This window comes from Eschrichtius robustus, chromosome 1, assembly GCF_028021215.1.
Source record: "Eschrichtius robustus isolate mEscRob2 chromosome 1, mEscRob2.pri, whole genome shotgun sequence".
In the NCBI taxonomy this organism is placed as follows: domain Eukaryota; kingdom Metazoa; phylum Chordata; class Mammalia; order Artiodactyla; family Eschrichtiidae; genus Eschrichtius; species Eschrichtius robustus.
Window position 1 is genome coordinate 183180567 of NC_090824.1, and position 21374 is coordinate 183201940.

The 21374-nt window shown below is 45.1% G+C and overlaps 1 protein-coding gene across 17 annotated transcripts in view; it reads left to right on the top strand.

Annotated features, from left to right (window-relative positions):
• PARD3 (par-3 family cell polarity regulator) overlaps positions 1-19127 on the top strand; it is a 625594-nt gene extending 606467 nt beyond the window's left edge. For all 17 annotated transcript variants that reach the window (XM_068560845.1, XM_068560771.1, XM_068560818.1 and 14 more), the window contains 2 exons: positions 9757-9884; positions 17079-19127. In XM_068560845.1, coding sequence (XP_068416946.1) covers positions 9757-9884; positions 17079-17475 — 525 coding nt within the window. In that variant the 3' untranslated portion in view covers positions 17476-19127. The remainder of the gene's footprint in view (positions 1-9756; positions 9885-17078) is intronic.
• The last annotated feature ends 2247 nt before the right edge of the window (positions 19128-21374 follow it).

The following is a 21374-nucleotide window of genomic DNA, read 5'->3' on the forward strand; positions in this document are numbered from 1 at the left end:
CAGGTCTCTGCCTCTAGCCCACCTCCAGTCCTCCCTCTCATCGCCGCCAGAGGGACCCTTCTACAGCAGCGCTCTGAATGGCTTCTCAGTGCCCCCAAGATAAGTCCAGATTCCACAGTGTGGCGGGCTAATTAATCCTCCCAATCTAGCCCCAGACTTGGGCTCTGATCTTGTGTTTTGCCTTAGAGATGATGTCACTTCTGGGAATGGGAGGCATTGGAGCAGATTTGGGGGTTCAAGATGATGGGAATTGTGAAGGCTTTCATTGGAAACCTGAGAGAGAGAGAGTCAACTAGAGATGAGTAAATAAGCTGCCTGAGGGAGGAAAATCTAACTGAGGGTATTAGTAAATCCAGTCAACATGATAGTGTGACCATAGCCAATAATGCTTTGAGAACTGCGAATAGAAAAATAATTTTTAAAAAATTAATTAACTAACATTTATTTTTGGCTGCATTGGGTCGTCGTTGCTGCACGTGGGCTTTCTCTCTAGTTGTGGCGAGCGGGGGCTCCTCTTCGTTGCGGTGCGCAGGCTTCTCATTGCGGTGGCTTCTCTTGTTGCGGAACACGGGCTCTAGGCGCACAGGCTTCAGTAGTTGTAGCACGCAGGCTCAGTAGTAGTGGCTCGCGGGCTGTAGAGCGCAGGCTCAGTAGTTGTGGCGCACGGGCTTAGTTGCTCTGGGCATGTGGGATCTTCCCGGACAAGGGCTCCAACCTGTGTCCCCTGCATTGGCAGGCGGATTCTTAACCACTGCGCCACCAAAGGAAGTCCCGGAAAATAATTTTTTTAAAAAAAATTTATCTTATTGAAGAATAGTTGATTTACAACGTTGTGTTTATTTCTGCTGTACAGCAAAGTGATTCAGTTATACATATATATTCTTTTTCATATTCTATTCCGTTATGGTTTATCACAGGATATTGAATAGAGTTCCCTGAGCTATACAGTAAGACCTTGTTGTTTAGAAAAATAATTTTTTAGATGAATTCTGTGATGAGGATTGGCAAGACAGACATGGCAGAAAGTCAAGGAAGGCACGCCTGGTGAGGATACTGGTGAAGCACTGCCCCGTGTGGGCAGGGTGGTCAGTACAGCTCAGGGATGAACGGTATTCACCACAGGGATGAAGCGGTGGTCAGTACTGCTCTGATAGCCTGGGAGGCTGCTGGGAGTGGAGCTGGGGGTGCCAGCAGTCTAGGGTTATAAAGCTTAGGAGGCTGCGGTCAAAAGAGTGTATTTTTGGAGTCCAGGAAAATCTGGATGATGTTGGGATCAAAGGTGTCCCATCCATGCATGGGAGTTCCTGAAGTGGAGGAGTGATTAGGGCCCAAAAAGTGTATTGAGTTCAGTTCAACGTGTTGGGAATATGATTACACTCGATATTTGGGAGAGTAGGGGCAGACGAAGAATGGTGTGAGACAAGGCTGACATAGACCCGAGTGTGGTTAGATTGTAGAGAAGGAGAGATGAAGGTGGGAAGGTTCTAGGAGCCTTCAATGCTAGATTGAAAGTCTGAACAAAAATGGTATCAGGACAGAATGCCGGCCCACTAGCCAGGTTAGAAAAAATAATTTAAAATTTTTTCTCCAGGCCTCAGTTTTCTTATTTGTAAACCAAGGGGGTTAGAGTAGCTGATTGTCAGTTACTAAACCTTTTGTTAGAATGAACATTTAAGAGGAATCTGGGGGTGTAGAGTAAAGCAGACGTCAGTAGAGTTCCTTGGGTTGAATACAGAGGCTGCTGCCTTGGGTCAGAGCTTCTCCAAGTGTAGTCCACGGACCAGCACCTTCAGCTTCTCCTGGGAGCTTGTCACACGTGCAGGTTCCTGGGCCCTGCCTCAGACTTACTGGATCTGAACCTCTGTGGGTGGGGCCCAGGGATCTGTATTTTAATAAGCCCTCCACGTCATCTCGAAGGATGGTCAGCTCTGGGAAGCATTGCTCCAGAGTTTAGATCATCGCTGAGGTCCTTTTTGGTCCGAAAATCCAGCATCCTCAGTACACTCCACACAAAGCCAGGAAAGGTTCTGATCTGGGCTTTGGTGATCAAGTTGCAGTTTGTGGAAGGTTCATTTTGCAAATGAAAGAAGAAGAAGGAAAAATTGGAGAAGCCGTCCCAGTTTGAAGGACCTCACCTTGGTTCAAGTGAGGAAGATGGGACCTTAGAACAGGCAATATGAGAACGGCGTCCCGGAGGAAAAACTCAGGAAATCAATCGTAGCTGACTTTGGGAGGTTATAAAACATGTGCAACAGATTTAATACGTATGAAAATCTAATTGTCCTCTGCAACAATATCACTATTAATAATATTTAGTTTATTTTTCTAGATGATCAAGTAAACTGAGTCATTCCCATGTAGCAACAGGATGGAATTATGTTCATCTACTTCTGTTGTTTGGCTTAATCACTCAACCTAGTCCTGCTAGGTTTCCTAAAGCAGGCTTCTTTTGTGTTGCGGGGTAAACATCCTTAACTGTGTGTATTTGCACAAAGGTGCTGAAAGGAAGAATGAAGCCAGTGGCAACCTGAAGGGATAAACAGCCGCTGCATATGGAAATGGTTCTCACACGTCGTGCCATTTTACTTTACCAGGGAATGTGGATTATCCAACCAGCATGTTTTAGTCCGTAATTAATCATTTAACTCACCAAATTTCTTGAGTGTTGATTATGTTCTGTTATTGTGTTTGGTTCTGGAAAACAAAGAAAGAATGCCCTTAGGATCCTACAGTGGAGCTGATACAAAGGAAAGGCGTGCTTTTACAGTCTTGAGAGGGGGATGCAGGGACTGTTGAACACAGAGGAACCACACCCAACTTGATTGTGGGTGGGCACAAAAAAGCTTGAAAGAACACCTCTTTGAAGTTGGAAGATATTTTAAATATGTAACTTTGAGAAACAGAGGAATCTACCTTTGGGAACTAAAATTAATTGGAATTATTTCTGGTTAGTTATCCACATGCAAGATCTCCAGGTTTGTTGGAGGCTAAATGAGCATTTCCTCCTTCTTAGCTCTAGAAGTTTTGCGCTAGGAGATGTGGCAACCGTTTGGTATCCATTAGGTTTCTTTATAAGTTTTTTTTAATGCGGGGCATGAATATTTTGGCACATGTTTCTATGTTATCTGCTTAATATGAGCAATCATGTTGGGAAAAAAGTGTTTGAGATTGTCTTGTACATTAGGAAACTCAACTACTGAAGGTCATAGGCCAAATTATTGTGTATCAAAATGCCGTAGCAACTTCAGATGGGCAACTTGGCTTATATAATCATTTCCTGTAATGATTGAGCGGGGAATTATTTGGATGACAGGCTGATTACCTTGGGAATGGAATAATTTCCTAAATTGTGCGTCAGAAGTTGACCTTCTCCATTTATTTATTTATTTATTTGTTTATCAAACAATTGGGATCTTGCTGTGTACTCTCCATTCTGCAGATCATGTAAATGAGTGTAAAGTGACTGTAATTCTACTCAGTGTCTTAATTTTCATACAAATTCTCACTGTTGCCTTATTAAGAGCTGCTCAGTTGTTCAAAATGTAACGTAGCCTATAGTTTTTATTATCTGTTTTACAAAATGAGCTTTGAATATCTTGGAATCTTGACTCTTTTCCCGTATGTATTCTGACCTTGAAAGCTCACTGTGTTTGGAAAGGATGAGGCCATGATCTCACCCACTGGAATTATTTGTAATCATTTTAGTGTTAAGGAACCACAAGCCCATCTTCAAGCTGTGTGTACAGCTTAGACTATATTAACTGAAATTGTCCCGCTTGTCAGAAATGCCCACACATGAAGTGCAGTCAGATGTACCATTTAGAAAAATATCCAAGCCAATGACTTTACATACAGAGAGAGATGCTGCAGAAAATTCTTCCAAGTGGCCCTTTTCAACTCATCCATTTTCAGAATGTTCTCTCTACTCTAGCAGAACAGTACGCACCTGTCCCTGGGCTTTTGTTCAAAATAACGTTTGGGCCTGAGGGAGCTGATTTGTGGCACAAAAGGTCCTTCGATGAGCAGAGGCCCAGGACATTTCCTTAGCTCCGTAACTGAAGTGAATTCTCTCCCAAGCTGAGTAAAAGAAGAAGAAGAAGAAAAAGCAACTTCTTCCTGCAAAGCAGTGCCAGGTGCAGCATAAATAAAGCAGCAAGTTGCTGTAAATCTTTCTTAAGATAATGGAACAATAGCTGAGGTTAGGGTTATTATCACAGAGCTCAGATATGGACAGAACTTAGTGTTGCTTTTAAAAGAATTAAATTGCAGGCTGCAGACCTAAGTACAGTATGCTGTTAAAACTTTACAGATACCTGAGTGTTGCCCACAAGCAGACTTGCTGGCTGAGACTGTTGATGGATGGGATAATGGAGCTTTTAATAGCTGTATTGCTAAATCGTTTCCATCCTGGATGGGTAGTGACTGAAAGTAGTTTAGTCCTTCAGACAGAAAATTGATCCTCCGCGATATGAATATCCTGTTCTCCCCCAAGCTTTCTTCCTAGCTGTCTGTCCTTAAACAAATAAAACAAATCTGTCCCTTTCTCCATTTTCCTGCCTTGGACTTTTAGCAACTCCCCTTTCCCAGTTAGGTTCTTGCCTGCTTTAGTAAGAGGGCCAGTCACACTGCACAGCCATCCTGCACCCCTAGACTGCCTTCCCTGGACCTGGGGGATTTGAGGAGATGATGCTTCTCTTTTTGTCTTCCTTTTTTGAAGACTTCAGAGGTGTCTGCTGTCATTTCCTCCTAATGGGCCTCCACGCCTGGACTCAAGAAATACCTTCTCAGTTGATAGCCTTGCCGTGTGCAGTGTTACTACAGTTCAGATTGGCTGGCAATCACCTCTCTTGAAAATCCACCTGGAGGAAACCATTCTTGCAGCTAAGGGGCGCCCTTTAGTTATGGCAAGGGTGTCTCTGTGCTGCTGCAGAATAGACCCTTTTCTTGGAGTCCCATGACCCACCCTCCCAGCCAAAGCCTCCATGACCCGCGGGCTGTTCTACCCACAGAACCCTCGGGTGGTGAAGTGCATGAGGCTGCCTGCCACCCATCAGTGAGGGACACTGGAGGACTGCTCCTTTATTTTCAACCTCCTTGCTGATTAAGGTGGGAAAATAGATCCAAACCCTGGCTGGGAAAGATGAGAAGCAGACAAATAGTGTGTTAAGACCAAAACACATATTTATAAAATCTTGATGAGGGAAATTGGTATGCGTGGCAATTTTTCTACCATTACTCACATCATTAATAGCAATTAAGCTTTTCAACATTCAGAACCCACAGAGTTCAATCGATAGCTGTGTAAGTACAGTGTGTGATGGGTAGAGCGGAGGGCAGGGAGGACAGGATCTAGAGACAGAAGTTAACTTTATTTGGATTAGAGGTTGGCAGTAAGTCCTCTATAGAAAATCATTACCAATATTAGCAATGGCCACTTTTAAACAGAGTAAACAACTTACACTCTTAACATGAGTAAGTGACTATTTGTTATCAGAATGGGGAATTCATACTAGGATTGCAGTGCATTTGAATTGCTAAAATAAGGACTTTAAATCTCAGGGGATATCATTGTTCTTTGTGTTATCATTATCATCCTCTTCATCATAGGTTTTCATCCAAAGCACAGAAACTTCTTGTATTTTATTTTTGTTTTCTCTACATGCCCTAGACATATGTGAAAATTTGAAATTTTTTATTATTCATAATTTAAGTAGAAAACCCACCCTAAATTCTCATTCATAAGACTATTACATATATGTGTATGTGTGAATATATACAAGTGCACACACACATATGCATACATACTCTTTTTCTTATCTATATGAAGAAAAATTAGATTATTTAAACAGTATTAAATATTAATAAAACTAATGAATTTTATTTCATAAGAGACACACACACTTTTTTTTAAAATTAATTAATTAATTAATTTATTTATGGCTGTGTTGGGTCTTCGTTTCTGTGCGAGGGCTTTCTATAGTTGCGGCAAGTGGGGACCACTCTTCATCGCGGTGCGCGGGCCTCTCACTATCGCGGCCTCTCTTGTTGCGGAGCACAGGCTCCAGACGCGCAGGCTCGGTAATTGTGGCTCACGGGCCCAGTCGCTCCGCGGCATGTGGGATCCTCCCAGACCAGGGCTCGAACCCGTGTCCCCTGCACTGGCAGGCAGATTCTCAACCACTGCGCCACCAGGGAAGCCCCAACACACACACACTTTTATATGAAGCTCTAAAAGTCTTATAATACCACCTAGTTCAAATTAGTACTGAAACTTTGTACAGTATACATTTATTTTTGTTCTTTCTTTAGTCTATTAACAGTTTGGGTTTTGTATTTTTATTTTTTGTATTGTCTATTTTTATTTTGGAAAAATAAGGATGATTTTTACTTAATGGAGAGAAATGCGGAAGGACTTAATTTAGCGAAACACTGTACAGAAGATATTTTCAATATTTTGTTCTACGTTAGTGATACCAAAATTGTGCAGCTTTTGAAGCTGTATATAATTTTTTATGTAATATAAATCGTATCTCTTCATAATCACAATAAAGACCAGTACTTTGCAGCTCATTTACAAAAGCAACCTGCATCATTTTCACTTGTGGTTTTAAACGTAAGCCATGAAGACAGTCACGTATCGTGGTTCTCCAGCGTATTGTGTAAGAGATAATCATGTATATACTTCTGTCTTACAACCTCTGTCGTTATTATGGCCTTGGCAACCTGGGCTATTTTTTTACTTAAAAGGTCGCTGCTTGTCACCAGTTTCATCACACACAAGGCCAGGGTTATTTATAATTTGCACTCTTAGAGCTGAGCTGTTGCCTTGCTGTCTGGTGAATCTCTGGAATCATTACAATTATGTGTTCCCTGCGTGTTTCCCTGTATAGATGTTGCTTTGTTGTTGTAGTTGCTGATGCTGTTTTATCTGAAAACATGCCCTTCTCTCTGGGGTTAAACCTGATCTCTTTCTTCATTTCTATCTTTATTTTTGTGATTTTGTGATTTTAGATACATTATTCTATTTCTGCCGTAGGGACGAAAACCACAAAACCACAGTATCTTAAAGTCGGGGCTGTTGGTGGTAAGAGTGTTCCCACAATTTACGTTTTTATGAGATCTTCATTGAAATCATGAATCAGGTTATTTTTGATTCAGGCCAAGTAGAAGACTTGCCAGGACGACCTTCTCTCGTTGTTGCTCTGGACCCGTCATGCACACAATCTTCCTTGAAATCTGTGGCCCAGTCAACTTTCATCCTAAAAATAAGGGTGATTCTTTCTTTCCTTTTTTTTTTTTGGCCGCGTGGGGTCTTCGTTGCTGCACACGGGCTTTCTGGCGTTCTCTAGTTGCAGCGAGCGGGGGCTACTCTTCGTTGAGGTGCGCGGGCTCTAGAGCACAGGCTCAGTAGTTGTGGCGCACGGGCTTTGTTGCTCCACGACATGTGGGCTCTTCCCCGACCAGGGATCGAACCCGTGTCCCCTGCATTGGCAGGCAGATTCTTAACCACTGTGCCACCAGGGAAGTCCCGGTGATTCTTTCTAATAACCTACTCTTTTGCATGCTCTGAAAAGAGAAAGAGAGCAAAATATTAATAGTTAGGCTGAGGTTTGTATTTCATCAGAGTGAGCAAACAATGAAATATCTCAGTTTGCTGATTCCAAACTCATTCCCTCATTCTAAGTCTTCAGATCCCATGATAATTTCATCGCTGGGGTTCATCCAGATCCAACCAGATGTGCCACTGATAAACAGTATCAGAAAACGCACAGTAGCGGAAGCAAAAGCCCTTCAACTTTTTTTTTTTTTTTTCCTCCGTCAGAATCAAATTTTCAGGCCTCTGGGAGAAACAACTCTCTACAAGACCTTGCATTTTCTTTTCACAGCTCCACAAGCAGCATGTCACAGAACGGCGTGAGCTTGAAAAGCTGGTTACTAAATCCTGCAGCAGAATGCCAGGTCTTTCAAGACTGTTTGACACATGTGTGTAGCTTAGACTGAGTGTAAAGGAAAGGAAAATGGGGTTCTTTTTGAAGGCGTATTTCCTTGCTTCCCTTTCCCCGTCCAGTGGCCCTTCCCCGGGCTCCCCACCGATAACAGATCAGCTCAGTGCTGTTCGGGGCCAGCCTCACCAAGGGTCATGGAAGAAACTGTCTGTCTCCTTAATGTTGTTGATGAACAATTGCTTCATGCTTTGTTTGTGTAAGCAGAGCTCACTCAGCAATGTGTTTTCTTTGCTGAAGGCACCACTGATGTTACTTGAACGGTGTTGTGGAGTGGGTCTCCGAACACACGTTTGTTCCAAGGCGTGTGGTTATAAACATCCACTAGTAGAGACTGGGGTATTGTAAAGCCTAATCTCTTCACCCATTATTTTTGTATCGGGATATTTTTAATATGCTCGCTGATGATGTGCATGTGCTTTGAAATTTTGTCCTGCGTTTTGCCTCATCATTGCTTACCAACAAATGGGGTATGCTAGCTAGGCAGAAAGGGGACAATAGAGATTGCTTTCTTTCTCTTCGCACGAAAGCCAACCAGAGGAGCCACTCTTTAAGGAACAAACCCACGTGTTATCTTACCATGCTCCAAATGAATGCTGAGACTCATATGATTTCAGAAAATGATTATCGAGCCCAAGTCTCTCATTGGCTTTCAACTCTAAAAGAAAATCAATAACTTGTTTATAACAGTCTTCATTCAGAATAAGCCTATTGCACAATGTTGCGTAACGCAAAGGGGGCAGAGGTCGGCGAGCACTTAAAAGGATTACTTAAGAGTGACTGCCATTGACGCTATGATGAACCATTGTCAGCTGTTTTGTAAAGTTAGAGGCACCGTTGTCTGTTTTGAGTGGAGCTACTTTCAAAAGGCCAGATCTCGAAGGTGAGCTAAACGCTGATGGTGAGAAGCTAAAGCAGCCACAGGGGCCCAGCATCATATATCACCAAATATCTGGTTTTGGTCAGCGGCAGCAATGAGCAGATGACCTGCTGACCAAAGTATTTAGCCAGAGGATGGAAAATTTCTCTGTGGCGTATAATTAACCTAGGTAAAAATGCCATATCCTCATAGCTAAGGCAAAATGTATTATTTCATAACCAATTCCAGTAGCTGTTAGCTTGCAGATTCATTCTTTTGATAAGTGTTTCTGTTCACATGTGGCTGCCATCCGTGGATTGGAGGACCTGTACGTGGTGAACAATGCCTAGTTTCAACTAATCTTGGTTCAAAATTTAGCTGTCCTCCTTTAATAAAGGGGGCATCAGCTACATTGTATCCTACTGCTAGAGTAAAATACATAACTACCGAATAGATTCACCAGCATGGCCAACTTTCAAGTGTGTACCCTTGGACTTTCCCACTGTTGTGAATTACTGTAGCAAATTTGTATATATTTTGGCATTGACTTCTAGATTTCTGAGCAGCCTTACTCCCCTGTATTTGCTGTATATACAAGGGATGTAGACTAGTGTCTAATGTCAGTATTCACCAAACCTCACTTAGGCAGACTAGAAAGGTGGACGTCTCAATTTTAAACCATTCTAAAGCCGTAATTAAAGTTTAGGATGATGGGGTATTTGGGGCTCACGAGATCAATGAGATGCCTCTTGAGAAAATTGCACTTGATTTTTAAGAAATTCACGGAAGTTGCAAATTGTTTCTAAGTCAGTCTATGAGAGTGGAAATAGTCACCCGGTCCTGTGATATTCGTAATTCCTTTCTCGTGACTCGTGTTGCGTTTTCCCCCCGCAGCCCAACTCCAGACCGTCGGTGCAGAGCGGCCGGCACTCGGTGTCGGTGGAGGTGCAGATGCAGCGGCAACGGCAGGAGGAGCGCGAGAGCTTCCAGCAGGCCCAGCGCCAGTACAGCTCCCTGCCCCGGTACGAGCACCCCACCCGCACCCCCGAGTGTCGCCATCCTCCCCATCCTTGTCCCTTGGGAAATCCCTCCTTCCCCAGTGCACTGTCTTCTTCTCCAATAACGAAGAACCGCATGTAGATGGTGGGAATCATCGCTTCCTTAGAGGCCACCTTACCACGTGGCAGGGAGACCAGGAGGGAGGTGTTTCAGGAGATGCCCACACCTTCACCGGGCAGCTCCCTCACTGGACCTGAGGTGGCTTGATCCTCGAGGACTGGGCTTAGGGGCCAGACCTGGGTTCTGGTACAGCAAGTCCCCTACACATGAACGAGTTCCGTTCTGAGAGCACGTTTGTAAGTCCAGTTTGTTCATAAGTCCAACAAAGTTAGCCTAGGTACCCAACTAACACAATCAGCTACATAGTACTGCACGGTAATAGGTTTCGAATACATTTCACACAAATAATACCTAAAAAACAAAGACAAAAAATAAACATCTTTAATCTTACAGTACAGTACCTTGAAAAGTACAGTAGTACAGTACAACAGCTGGCGTGCAGGGGCTGGCATCGAGTGAACAGGCAAGAAGAGTTACGGACTGGAGGAGGGAGAGGAGGTGGGAGGTGGTAGAGCTGAAGGATCGTCAGCAATAGGAGACGGAGGGCGAGCTGCAATTTCCGTCACGCCTGTCGTTGATGGCACAGGGTCTGGTTCCTCGCTGGAACCAGATGCAGGTTCACATCTTTGAAAGTTCGCAACTTGAAGGTTCGTGTGTAGGGGACTTACTGTGTTGGTTCTGCGACCTCCCATGGGGCTGGAGACAGATTCCTCAACTGAGAAATGGAAAGAGAGCTTTTACTTTGCTCAGCTCAGGGGTAACTAGGATAAATGGTATCTTGTAAATCTAGAGTTCTCCAAAAGGATAGGTGCTAAATGCTCCAGGCACCGTATTTAGGGGGGATCAGTGGTCCCAAACCTGCCTCTCTTGCCGTCCTGCCATCCTTGCTTCTGCTCAGTGTTGAACCTCGGAGAGTCCCGGGATGTCCACCTGCCTAGCTGACGGCCGAGCCAGAAGGGTTTCCCTGCCGGGCTCCCCACGTGGAGGCCCCTCTGCCCCAGGGCTTCTCTGCCAAAGGCCTGGAGAGCCCTCAGGTAACGGCGCCCTAAGACATTGAAATGATAGCCATTTTCCATCTAAGTATTGTAGATGATGAAAGTGTTTAAAAACATTCAGCTTTCCAAACTTCCCCAAAGAAGTCACTCCTATCATCACAATTCTTACAGGCGTTTGTACGGAACACGATTTCAAAACCAGGTGACAAAAACATTTTGGGTGGAAAACGGTCTACTTACCATGTTTATATCAAGTAGACCATTTTGCATTTGGGGGAAAACAGTGCTGGGGTGGGGCAAATTTGACCGACTGATATAAAAGTGATCCTGATTCTAATAAAGGTGAGTCCTTTTAATGTTAAATAATCACCATAACAACCCTGGGGGACTTCACTGCACTGACCCGGGTCAGCCACGCCCACGTGGGTGTGAGTGCAGCTCTGTACCAGGAGGGGCACTGCCTAGTGTGGGAACTTGATCACTCAGCTGTTCTCTCTCAATCCGTAAAGCTGTGTCTCCTTTGAGTACGGAAGTATCCTTTCTTTTACATAGGAGCGTAACTAACAGTTATTTAGCCCACTCTAGGCAAGAGTCATTGAAGTTCAGGTCTAGACAAGACCTTGGAGAGCACGTCTTGCAAGGAAACAACTCAGAGAAATTAAGGGACTCTCCTCAAGGTCACACACTAGTATGTAATTCCACCAGAATTCCAACCCCACCCTGCCCAACCCTGACCCTAAACCACTATTTTGTAATGCTCATTGCTACCGAGGGCTTTGGTGCTCACATTTGGAACGTGAGCAGATATGGATATAAAGGTCTCTGTTCTCTGCTGCCCTTAGAACTTGGGGGAAGGCCACCGCCTGAATCACCCCAGAGCGTCAAATGGGCAACACTTCAAGGTACACGAAAAGCTTCTCCTGTGTAAGTTCCCCTCTTGCAGCCTGTCGGCTTGCCTTCCATCAGAAAGACGAGCGTGATGATGGGGGTGACCCGGCACGCGTGGTGTGGCCCTGCTGTCCCAGCCACGCAGTGGCCATTGTGAATCACGGCCCACGCGGATGGTGTTGTCCGCGCAGGGGCTGTGATCTTATCTTATTGGCAACATGTTTGGCTTCTTATATTTTAGTTGTGTTTGAGAGTATTTGTAAGAAATGGAGGAGAGCTCTCATAAAGCGTGTGTAAGAAGAAAGTGAGATGGGAAATGGCCAGGACTAGGGAAGGGGAGGAGGAGGGATAGGGGTGGGAGGGCCTGGTGGGAGGAGAGACTCTGGGGCCCCATCCTTGGGAAGAGGACCAGAGAGAGGCAGGTGCACCGGATTTCTCCTGCTCACCTTCCAAAGTCGCTCAGTTCTCCAAACGGATCCTTTCATCCTGGCGCCCCCTCTCCATCTCCACTCCTAACCCTCTCCGGCTCTCCCCTCCTCTGTGCTTCTCTCCCTCCTCTCCCCCTGAAGCACAGGTAGAAGCACCTGTAATTCCATGGACCAGAGGCTTGCTGCTGCTGGGACTATTGCTGTCAGTTAGTGTTTCCCTAAAGAACCAGAACTTTCCCTCTGGTCGTTTATAACTCCCTTACTATTAGCCATTTTATTCTGTGCGGATAGGAGAAAAGTAGAAATCTTAAAATTAAAGAGCTGTGTGAGTTTAGGTGAGTGGGGCTGGTCGGCCTGTACGTCACATTCACTTCTTTTAGCGAGTACAGGTGGGGGGGGGGTTAATTTGCATATAACTTATTGTCAGCCCTCCGTATCCATGGTTCCATCCACAGTTCCATCCACGACTCCTCTGTATCCATGGATTCAACCAACCACAGACCATGTCGTCCTGAGGTATTTACTCTTGGAAAATATCCATGTATAAGTGGATCCGTGCAGTTGAAACCCATGCACTTCAAGGGTCAACTGTAATTCCTCAACGTGCATCTCTGAGTGAGGGAATTAGGAATGCGGGGCCTTGCACACAGCTTGGTTCCTTGCAGGGAACCTCGCTCAGCCAGAGGCCGGAGATCGGAGGGGGGCTGTGACCCGCACGAGCTGGAGGCGAAATCCCCGTTTCTGACATGTGATATTCTTCAAAGACACTTGACCTCAGCTCTTCGGATGTGGACAATTAGCGGACTTTGGTCTAAGCAAGTTGCTGTGGCATTTGAGACCAAAACGATTTCACGCGCACACAAAGAGTCCAGTTGCAAAGTGGAGCATAAAAGAAAACAAATGGTCGAGACTCTGTATCAGGCGCGCTAGGTGAGGTGGTTTGAATTAGAGGGATGTATACGCACCAGAGGGGTTTGTAAATTCTCACTGTGATTAAGGAAACCTATAGGCAGACTTCAGGTTGCATTGTGAAATGTCAGGAAGAAACACTAGCCAGGTGGTAACATGAGATCGGGGGGAAGGGGACACGAGTGGCCACAGACTGAATTCTCAATCAGAGGAGGATTTCTTTTTTATTCCTAAATTAGTTTTCTTTTTTCTGTTTTACTTTCTTTTTTTAAATCCTTTCAAAAATGCCTAGCTTAGTTCCTTAGTATCCAAAAGGCAGCTCTAAATCTGAGTAGTAGCAAAGTATGTTGGGCCATAGTCACTGATAGAAAAGCATATTCAAGATTCTTTGTTGAATGCTTTTCTTTACCTTTCCTCTGCATCTTTCCTCCTGCCATGGGTGGCTTCTTGCTCATCCACCTTGCTTCCCGGCTGTGTCTCCACGCCCTGACTCAGTCTCCCCCACAGGTCCGTTTATTACGTGTCTCGATTGCCTCTCACCTTGTCAGCTGTGGTCTGTCTTTCTTCATCCCTGTGTGTCCTCCTCAGCGCAGTGACTGACGGCTTTCCTCAGGCGCTGGGGCTTTGCTGGGTGTCCTGTACATGACAGTGGTCTTCAGGCATCATCACTGAGCGGCAGTTATTGCCACACCAGGGTTTGTGCTTTGGGTCGACTGAGGCATGAGTCTAGTGAGTGCATTCCAGGACCCAACAAACCTGCGTGCTGACTGTAAAGACATTCATTGGAAGGAATGATGCTTTGTTGCTCCTGTGGTTATTCGTGGCCTTTGAGCAATGCTGGGACAGTGGAAATCTTGCTTCTGATTCTGACTCTGGGACGTGTTTGTGAGTTGCTTCCCCGAGTGAGGGTTCTCCAGTTAGTCCTTGGTGCCTTTCTCTGCTCCCTGATCTCTACCAACCCTTCAGACAGAGGACAGAAAGCTGATCTTTTTGTTTATGTTTTTCCCTTGGTCAGAAAGATGCCCTCCCAAACCCAGAGCCTAATTATTGGAGGCAAAGTCACTTGAAAGTCACCCAGTAGTGAACCGTGTACTATATGCCGCACTTTTGTGAGCACTTTACGTCTGTGATTTCATTTATTTCTCCCCAGAACCCTATGAGATTAGAGGTTATGCCTGTTTCACAGATGATCCACCTTGGGCCCAGGGAGGGTAACCCCCCCAGGCTCACATAGCCACACGCGCAGACTCGGGGCTGGACCTGTGCCGCGGGACGCCCAGCCTCTCTCGCGCCATGCTCCGCGCCTGCGCGCCTCATCTTCCAGTGGCGGAAACCCTGTCTGCTGCTTTCTCGTGTTTCTCTACGACCTGCTCATTTCTTGTCCTCTTTAATCAAGAGCTTGTTGCTACGCTAGCTTCCTTTCTGAGGAAGCGTGTGTGTGTGTACGTGTGTCCACGCGTCCATGTGTACATATCTGTGTGTATGTACTTTCCTCAAGTGTCTTACTTCGAACCTCAGGGAGGTTTTCTTCCTTCTCTCTAAACTGCTTCATTTGAAGAAAAGTTTAGCTTCAAGAAATTCTTTCTCCCACATCGTCATAATTTCCATCCTGAACAAACCGTTAGTGAATTCTCAATGTGTTTGAATACAAAAAGACTCTGTTTTCCTGGGACTGATTCAAAATGCAACTTCCGGTACGTGGAGCAAAGCCTCCGGCATCGTGGAGTTGGAGACGGGGATGGACAGGGCTAGTGGATCCCCGTGGACCAAGGATGAAGAAGCCTATTTCCGGTTATCCTTAAACTGATAACTAACCCGTGAAGGAATCCCACGTTGTCGCTATAACATCAGTAACAAGTTTGTTGTTTTAATTAAAGTTTCATGATTAACGTCAAATCCCTTGGTTTCATGCTGGCACTTTCCATCATTCACTGCTCTGAGCAGATTAATTTATGACTCTTTAAGTGAAGGTAATCAGTGCTTTAGGCAAGTAAACTATTCCATCAAATATAAGGATTCTTGCCTGGGCTGACTGTACACATCGCCCAATTCCCATTAAAAGGATGGATATACTGTAGGCTGTTCAGTTAATCAGAGTCATATCCAGGGAGGATTCTGGACAGTAGTTCATCTTTCTTATTGAAAATACCCTTGACTACATTTTAGGTCATGTGGAAAATGGGCAGATTTTATCCCAAACCATGTCGACGGCACTTCTGAATGTTCAGGAATGCAAATGGCTTCATTCCTGTGGGAGACCGAGCGCTGCATAGACCTTATTTTTCCTCTACCAGTCTTTCTGAACACTCTGTCATGTTGTGTGTGTTGATGTGAAAGGCTGAACAATACGTACTGGCACCGAATGATTTTCTTATTGATAAACGGAGCAATATATTTTGTTTTATGGCTCAATTCTCGCTCCTCTCTTCCATTTTTAAGGCAAAAAAATTAGGGCATGTCTTCCTTCCTGGCACAAAATTGTTTTACTTTATCATAGCCAATCTTATTCTAAATTCATAAAAACATCTAGAGACTTGATAGTAAATTAAAGATGTTTCAAAACAATAATGTTTCCTGAAAATGATGTGCAACTTTATTGCAGAAGGGATAAGAAGCTGAAATTTCTATAGGACTCTGATTTATTTCCCCATCCTGGGGTGACAGGAAATGGGTTGAGTAGGTTACCCTGGGCTTGGGTAAGGATGGCGTGGGCAGGAAAATAGTGCTTCCTCTGCACACGTCCAGGTTCTGCAATCTTGATGAACACGTATTCCGAAGGGTGTCAGTTGCTGACATATACAACTCAAGAGCCGGGGCTTTAAGGGACTGCCTGTTGCATTTTTAATCATAAAGCAGTCTAGACTTAAATCTTTCATAACTGAACTCAAATCAGAATCCATCACACGTACTTCATATTAGCTGGCGTCTCTGGCATGATGGTGGTAGCTGTGTAAAATATTTGTTTGGCTTGTTTAGAATTGAATTGTAATGTTCTAAAGCGAGAAATTATTGCTAGTGTAGAAGCTGCCAAATCGCTAATACCCCTAACAGCGTTCTGCCAATGAGTCTAAACTGCAGGAGATATTGTCACCCTGAGCAGAACAGATAGCACCACCCAGACACAGATGGGGGACCCTGTTTCTGAGTAGCTGCAGAATCTGTTAGCTGTCTCTCCTGTGTAGCCATTGTTTGTGCAGACTTGTCTCAGACTTGAACTTGCCAGGGACAGTCATGTTTTCGTCCTCCCGCCCCTATCACGGTGTCTGGCATGTGACTGGAACCAAATACAGTAAGTCCCCTGCATTCGACCGAGTTCCGTTCCGAGAGCACGTTCGTTAAGTCCAACAAAGTTAGCCTAGGTACCCAACTCACACAGTCAGCTATACAGTACTGTACTGTAATCGTTTTATAATACTTTCCACACAAATAATACATAAAAATACAAACCAACCCCCAAAATAAAGAAAACATGTTTAATCTTACAGTACGGTACTTGGAAAAGTACAGCAGTACCAGCTACATCACTACTGCTTTTACGCTTGCTTCCGGACATCCTGGGCTTGAAATGAAGACACTGTACTACTGTACTCTACACGGTACTGTACAGTAAAGTACACAAAAGCACAACCATTTGTAGAGGAGGCACGCACGTGACAATGTACGCCAGACACGTGAAGTAACTTTCCGTGATTGGTGCATTCGCATGTTTGAAAGTTCACAACTTGAAGGTTCGTATGTATGGGACTTACTGTAATGTTTGTTGGGATATAGAAATGCTATTTCGGCTCAGCCCTGCCCCCTCACTCCTTCCTTCCTTCCATCTCTCTCCCTCCCCTTTTCCCAACCCTCACACTCACCTTTGGGCTTTGCTTTCTAGGCAGAGCAGGAAAAATGCCAGCTCCGTCTCCCAGGATTCTTGGGAGCAGAACTACTCCGCCGGGGAAGGCTTCCAGAGTGCCAAGGAGAACCCCAGGTATTCCAGCTACCAAGGCTCCCGGAACGGCTACCTGGGCGGGCACGGCTTCAACGCCAGGGTCATGCTGGAGACCCAGGAGCTCCTCCGCCAGGAGCAGAGGCGGAAAGAGCAGCAGGTGAAGAAGCAGCCCCCTCCCCCCGAGGGGCTCAGCAACTATGACTCATATAAAAAAGTCCAGGACCCCAGTCACGTCCCCGCCAAGGGGCCCTTCCGGCAGGACGTGCCCCCCTCCCCTTCTCAGGTCGCCAGGCTGAGCAGGCTCCAGACTCCTGAGAAAGGGAGGCCCTTCTACTCCTGAGCAGGAGGAGGGCAGACGCTTCGTGTCATGCAATAAAGGACATTTTCCTGTGAAGACTTGTATTTTGGGAGTTTTTTTGAAACCTCGGTGGTAGTATGGAATATTTCTGTTGCTGGTATTAGTGCCTTTAAGCAGTGTGGGCAATTCGATGTAAGGCCTTAAATGTCTTTGCCACTGTGTCCCAAGTGTCTGTTTCATGGAAGGATTTCCCGCCATCTGACAATCACCTGTTCGAGGCATCATACGCTCTGCATCTCTCAGGTACTGGGAATCTGGCCCAGCCCGGGAGACGTCGTGGCTTCGTGTTACCGCCCCGTACAGCTTGTGGCAACAGATTACCCTGAAGTCAAGGGTGACGTTGATCCCTCTTGTTTCCCTTTAAGTTTCTTAGGTGAGGTGACATCTCCATCTCTGGTGGATGAAAGTGGGTGACATACATACACCAGTAATTGGGACTCCGTGGTACTTCCCGGCACAGTCATTTTTAATCCTTTGTAACCAGTATGGTTTCCCTTTTCTTTCTCAGCTCCTTGCAACAAGAAAGTTCCTTCATCTAAAAGAAGCTAAGCCATATTCCAACACTGTCTGTTTATCAGGGGGGGTCCTTTTGTAACTGCCTTATAACTCAGTGTTACCAATAAAGTGATTATTGTGTCGCGTGTATAAATACCCTTGCTCACTCCTGATCCTCGCACGTGTGTTGAGTCACCATGGCTCTGCGTGGGGAACGGGGGAGACAGGCGTCAGCCCTGGTGGGGCAGGGGGCCGCCCACCCGCCGGCCCAGTGTGTGTCATGACACGGTGGGTGGTAGCTAAGGAAAGAAAGAATTCTCCCAGGATGAGCGTCTGGCCCAGTACATCCCAGCCATTCTTTTTAAATTAGTTTTTGTTTGATGAGTTGGCAGGAAGGGCATAGCATGGAACAAGGATCAGTCAGACACTCATTTTGGGATTCCAGAACCTCATCTGCTTTCTCCGGTTTTGAAAGTCGGTTGCGATGGATGGTTGTCTATTCATCCACCTGTTGTCTCTCTACCTGGTGATGTCATCCAGGTTTCTAGATAATTCTGCCATGAAATAGAAATGGTAAATAAGAAGAAAGCTGTTCCGCGTCCCACAGAACATTCTGGTGTCCCCAAACGGGGATAACAAAAGATTGCCCTGGTGTCAATATGTTAATGTACGTGCGAGTCATGAGGACCTGGGTTACTTCCGTGTTCCCATCTTCTCGTTTGTTGGTCTGAACATCCTGTTGTAAACCGTGGCTGGATTGCTAAAGTGCCTGCGAATCCCGATGTGAAAAAAGCTTGAGATGAAAGCTCAGCATACTGTGTGTTAACAGAAAAGAAAAAAAAAAAAAAAAAACATGTACTGATATACCTATTTTTTATTTTTACTGGCACATTGTATTTTTGTGTCCACTTCTTTTTAGAAAATATGTGAGGGGTTCATCCCCGTACCTGCGTCTCTTTTGCATTTCTGTGTAATGGTTCTGTTTGTTCACGGAGCATAGCGATGTTGAAATGATGTGACCAGTGTAAGCATGGTGACCTCCGACGACAGTTGCTCTTCCTCACCGCCTCCCCTGTGCTGTGAGAAACAGCTTTCCCTGTACATATGAGACTTCTAATAAAAGGCATATTTCTTCCTGTTCTCTGTGTGTCTGTAGTATTCCTGTGAAAACTCTCCTAGCTGGGTTTTTTTTAAAGTCTACTAGCAGAAGTAATTTTTTTTTCCATATTTAGAGAAAGTTGAAAGTTTCCTCATCTCTGTCTGTGCAAACACGGAAGTGGGTGATTGATTGTTTATTTGAACACCTGAGGAGAGAGGGGACAGGAAAGGGAGAAGGACCTAATTAATGAGTCCACTGGAAGGCCCAGGCTGCCCAGAGTAGCCGGGAAATTTGGAATGGAAGGAACCGATACACTAGAATAAATAAAAGAATAATTATACAGAGAGCGATGTAATATTTCCGTCGTTGCCCTTTGCACTATGGACCATTTCAACGAGGCGAATGTTCTGCTTGAGTCCTAACCATGTGTACCTCGATCCCAGAGAGAAGTCCAAATTCAAGCTGACTTCCAAGCTAGCCTGGTTCTTACTTCCCAGATTACACAATAAGGCTTTGCTCCTTCTTCCAGAGGGACACTCGTTAATATTTGTATGGTGCTTTGAAGGCACAAAGGGCACTAGATCCCTGGGTGGGCCTTGTGCACCATTATGGTCGTGGTCGCCACCCAAAGGGCAGGCTTTGCAAAGACCTGTCCAAAATGCCCTCCCATGGAGGGCTGAGCATCAGCTGGTTGTCATAGCAACCCTTATCCTGCCACTAAATCCAAACTCTGTCACCTCAAGATTAGTAACGAGAGGTGTATAGCAAGCCAAGGAGCTAACACGTCTTTGGTTCTTATACGCCTACAAGGTGTGGGAAAGTAGAAAAGCGAAGATGGACAGATTTGTTAATTTTCTCGCTGACCAGGAGTCCCGCTGCAAATGCCAAAACTCACAGGTTATTTATCTCAACTGACAGTGAGAAGAGAGACAGTACTGAATGCTGTGGGAGCCTAAATCACAGAGGATTTGTTGATTAAAACTGACAGTTTGAGCCACACAGAGAAGAGGAGGAGAAATAGATGTGGGTCAGCACAGAAGTGAGAATATGCCCGATGAAGCAATCTTGTCTAAATGAACTGGCCTCTGCTCCAGCACATCTCACAAGGACTTGCTGGGACCAGAGGGAGAGTGTGTCCACAGGGAGAAGTCTCAAGTCAGGAAAGGGTGCAGGTGGCAACCCCGAGGCCCTCACACAGCTAAGGATGGAGGTGCAGTCACTCAACTGTCCCTCAGAAAACGTGGTCCCCCTGTTATCGCTTCTCTTAGGCCATTAGAACTATAGATAGTCTTATAAATATGTATATGTAACTATACATTATAAAACAACATTATATAATGTAGCAATAGTCTGTGTAACTCAAGCAGCACACCCACCTCCTTTCCCTGGAGTCAGTTAGACCAAAGGCAGCTCAGAGGTGAGCGGAGCCCAGGTATCTCACTAAAAGGAAGGAGAGATGGACCCGGGCTCCTCAGGTTTTCTGCCAAGGAAGTCAAATCTGTCAACTCCGAGACGGTAAACCAAATGAATTTTGTTTCATCGAGTGGGGGCCATTGGTTTTGTTGCAAACCCTTTTTGAAAAAGGGCAGAAAATAAGCAAAGATTGCTGACCACCACTTAGGCGGCAGTGGGCTTTGTCATGATCTGCCACCACGAGTCTGAACACGAGGCCAGAGGGAAGAAGAGACCAGGGGTCCGGAGGCTTCTCTGTCCACATCATTTACCCCAAAAGGGCACTCATCTCCTGGGCTGCTCCCCTTCTGCGATTGTTTTCATTAGGGAGTAGACGTTGTTCGTGTATACACATGACAGTCACATGTGAAATGCGTACGTAATTCTATATTTAGCTGGTTATTTTCATGTGTCCCTTATTTCATTCTTAAAACCCAAGTCTTACCTCCAGTTGATATCAACCTGAGCTTAAGCAGATAGTAATTTGTTTCTGGCTTTGTTTGCTGGTCCTGGCAGAGGAAGTGACTGAGGTTCCATCATGCTTGTCCCATCGTGGATGTCCTTGTACGACATGGTGTGCCGTACATTTAAATGTCTATTTAACAGTCAGTTCTTTTCTTCTTTTTTTTTTTTTTAACAAAGATTACTCTGACAATGACATGTCAGGCAAGGAGATAATCTTTTCTTACTTCAGAGACAGGATATCATCTTAATAAGGCAGCTAATAAGAATGTTCACAGGTCAGAAAGTGAGAACGATGGAGAGGCTTTAATGGAAAAACCATCTTCAGCTCTGAGTAATGATTAGATCACAAAGCTGGTTGAATTAAATTGAC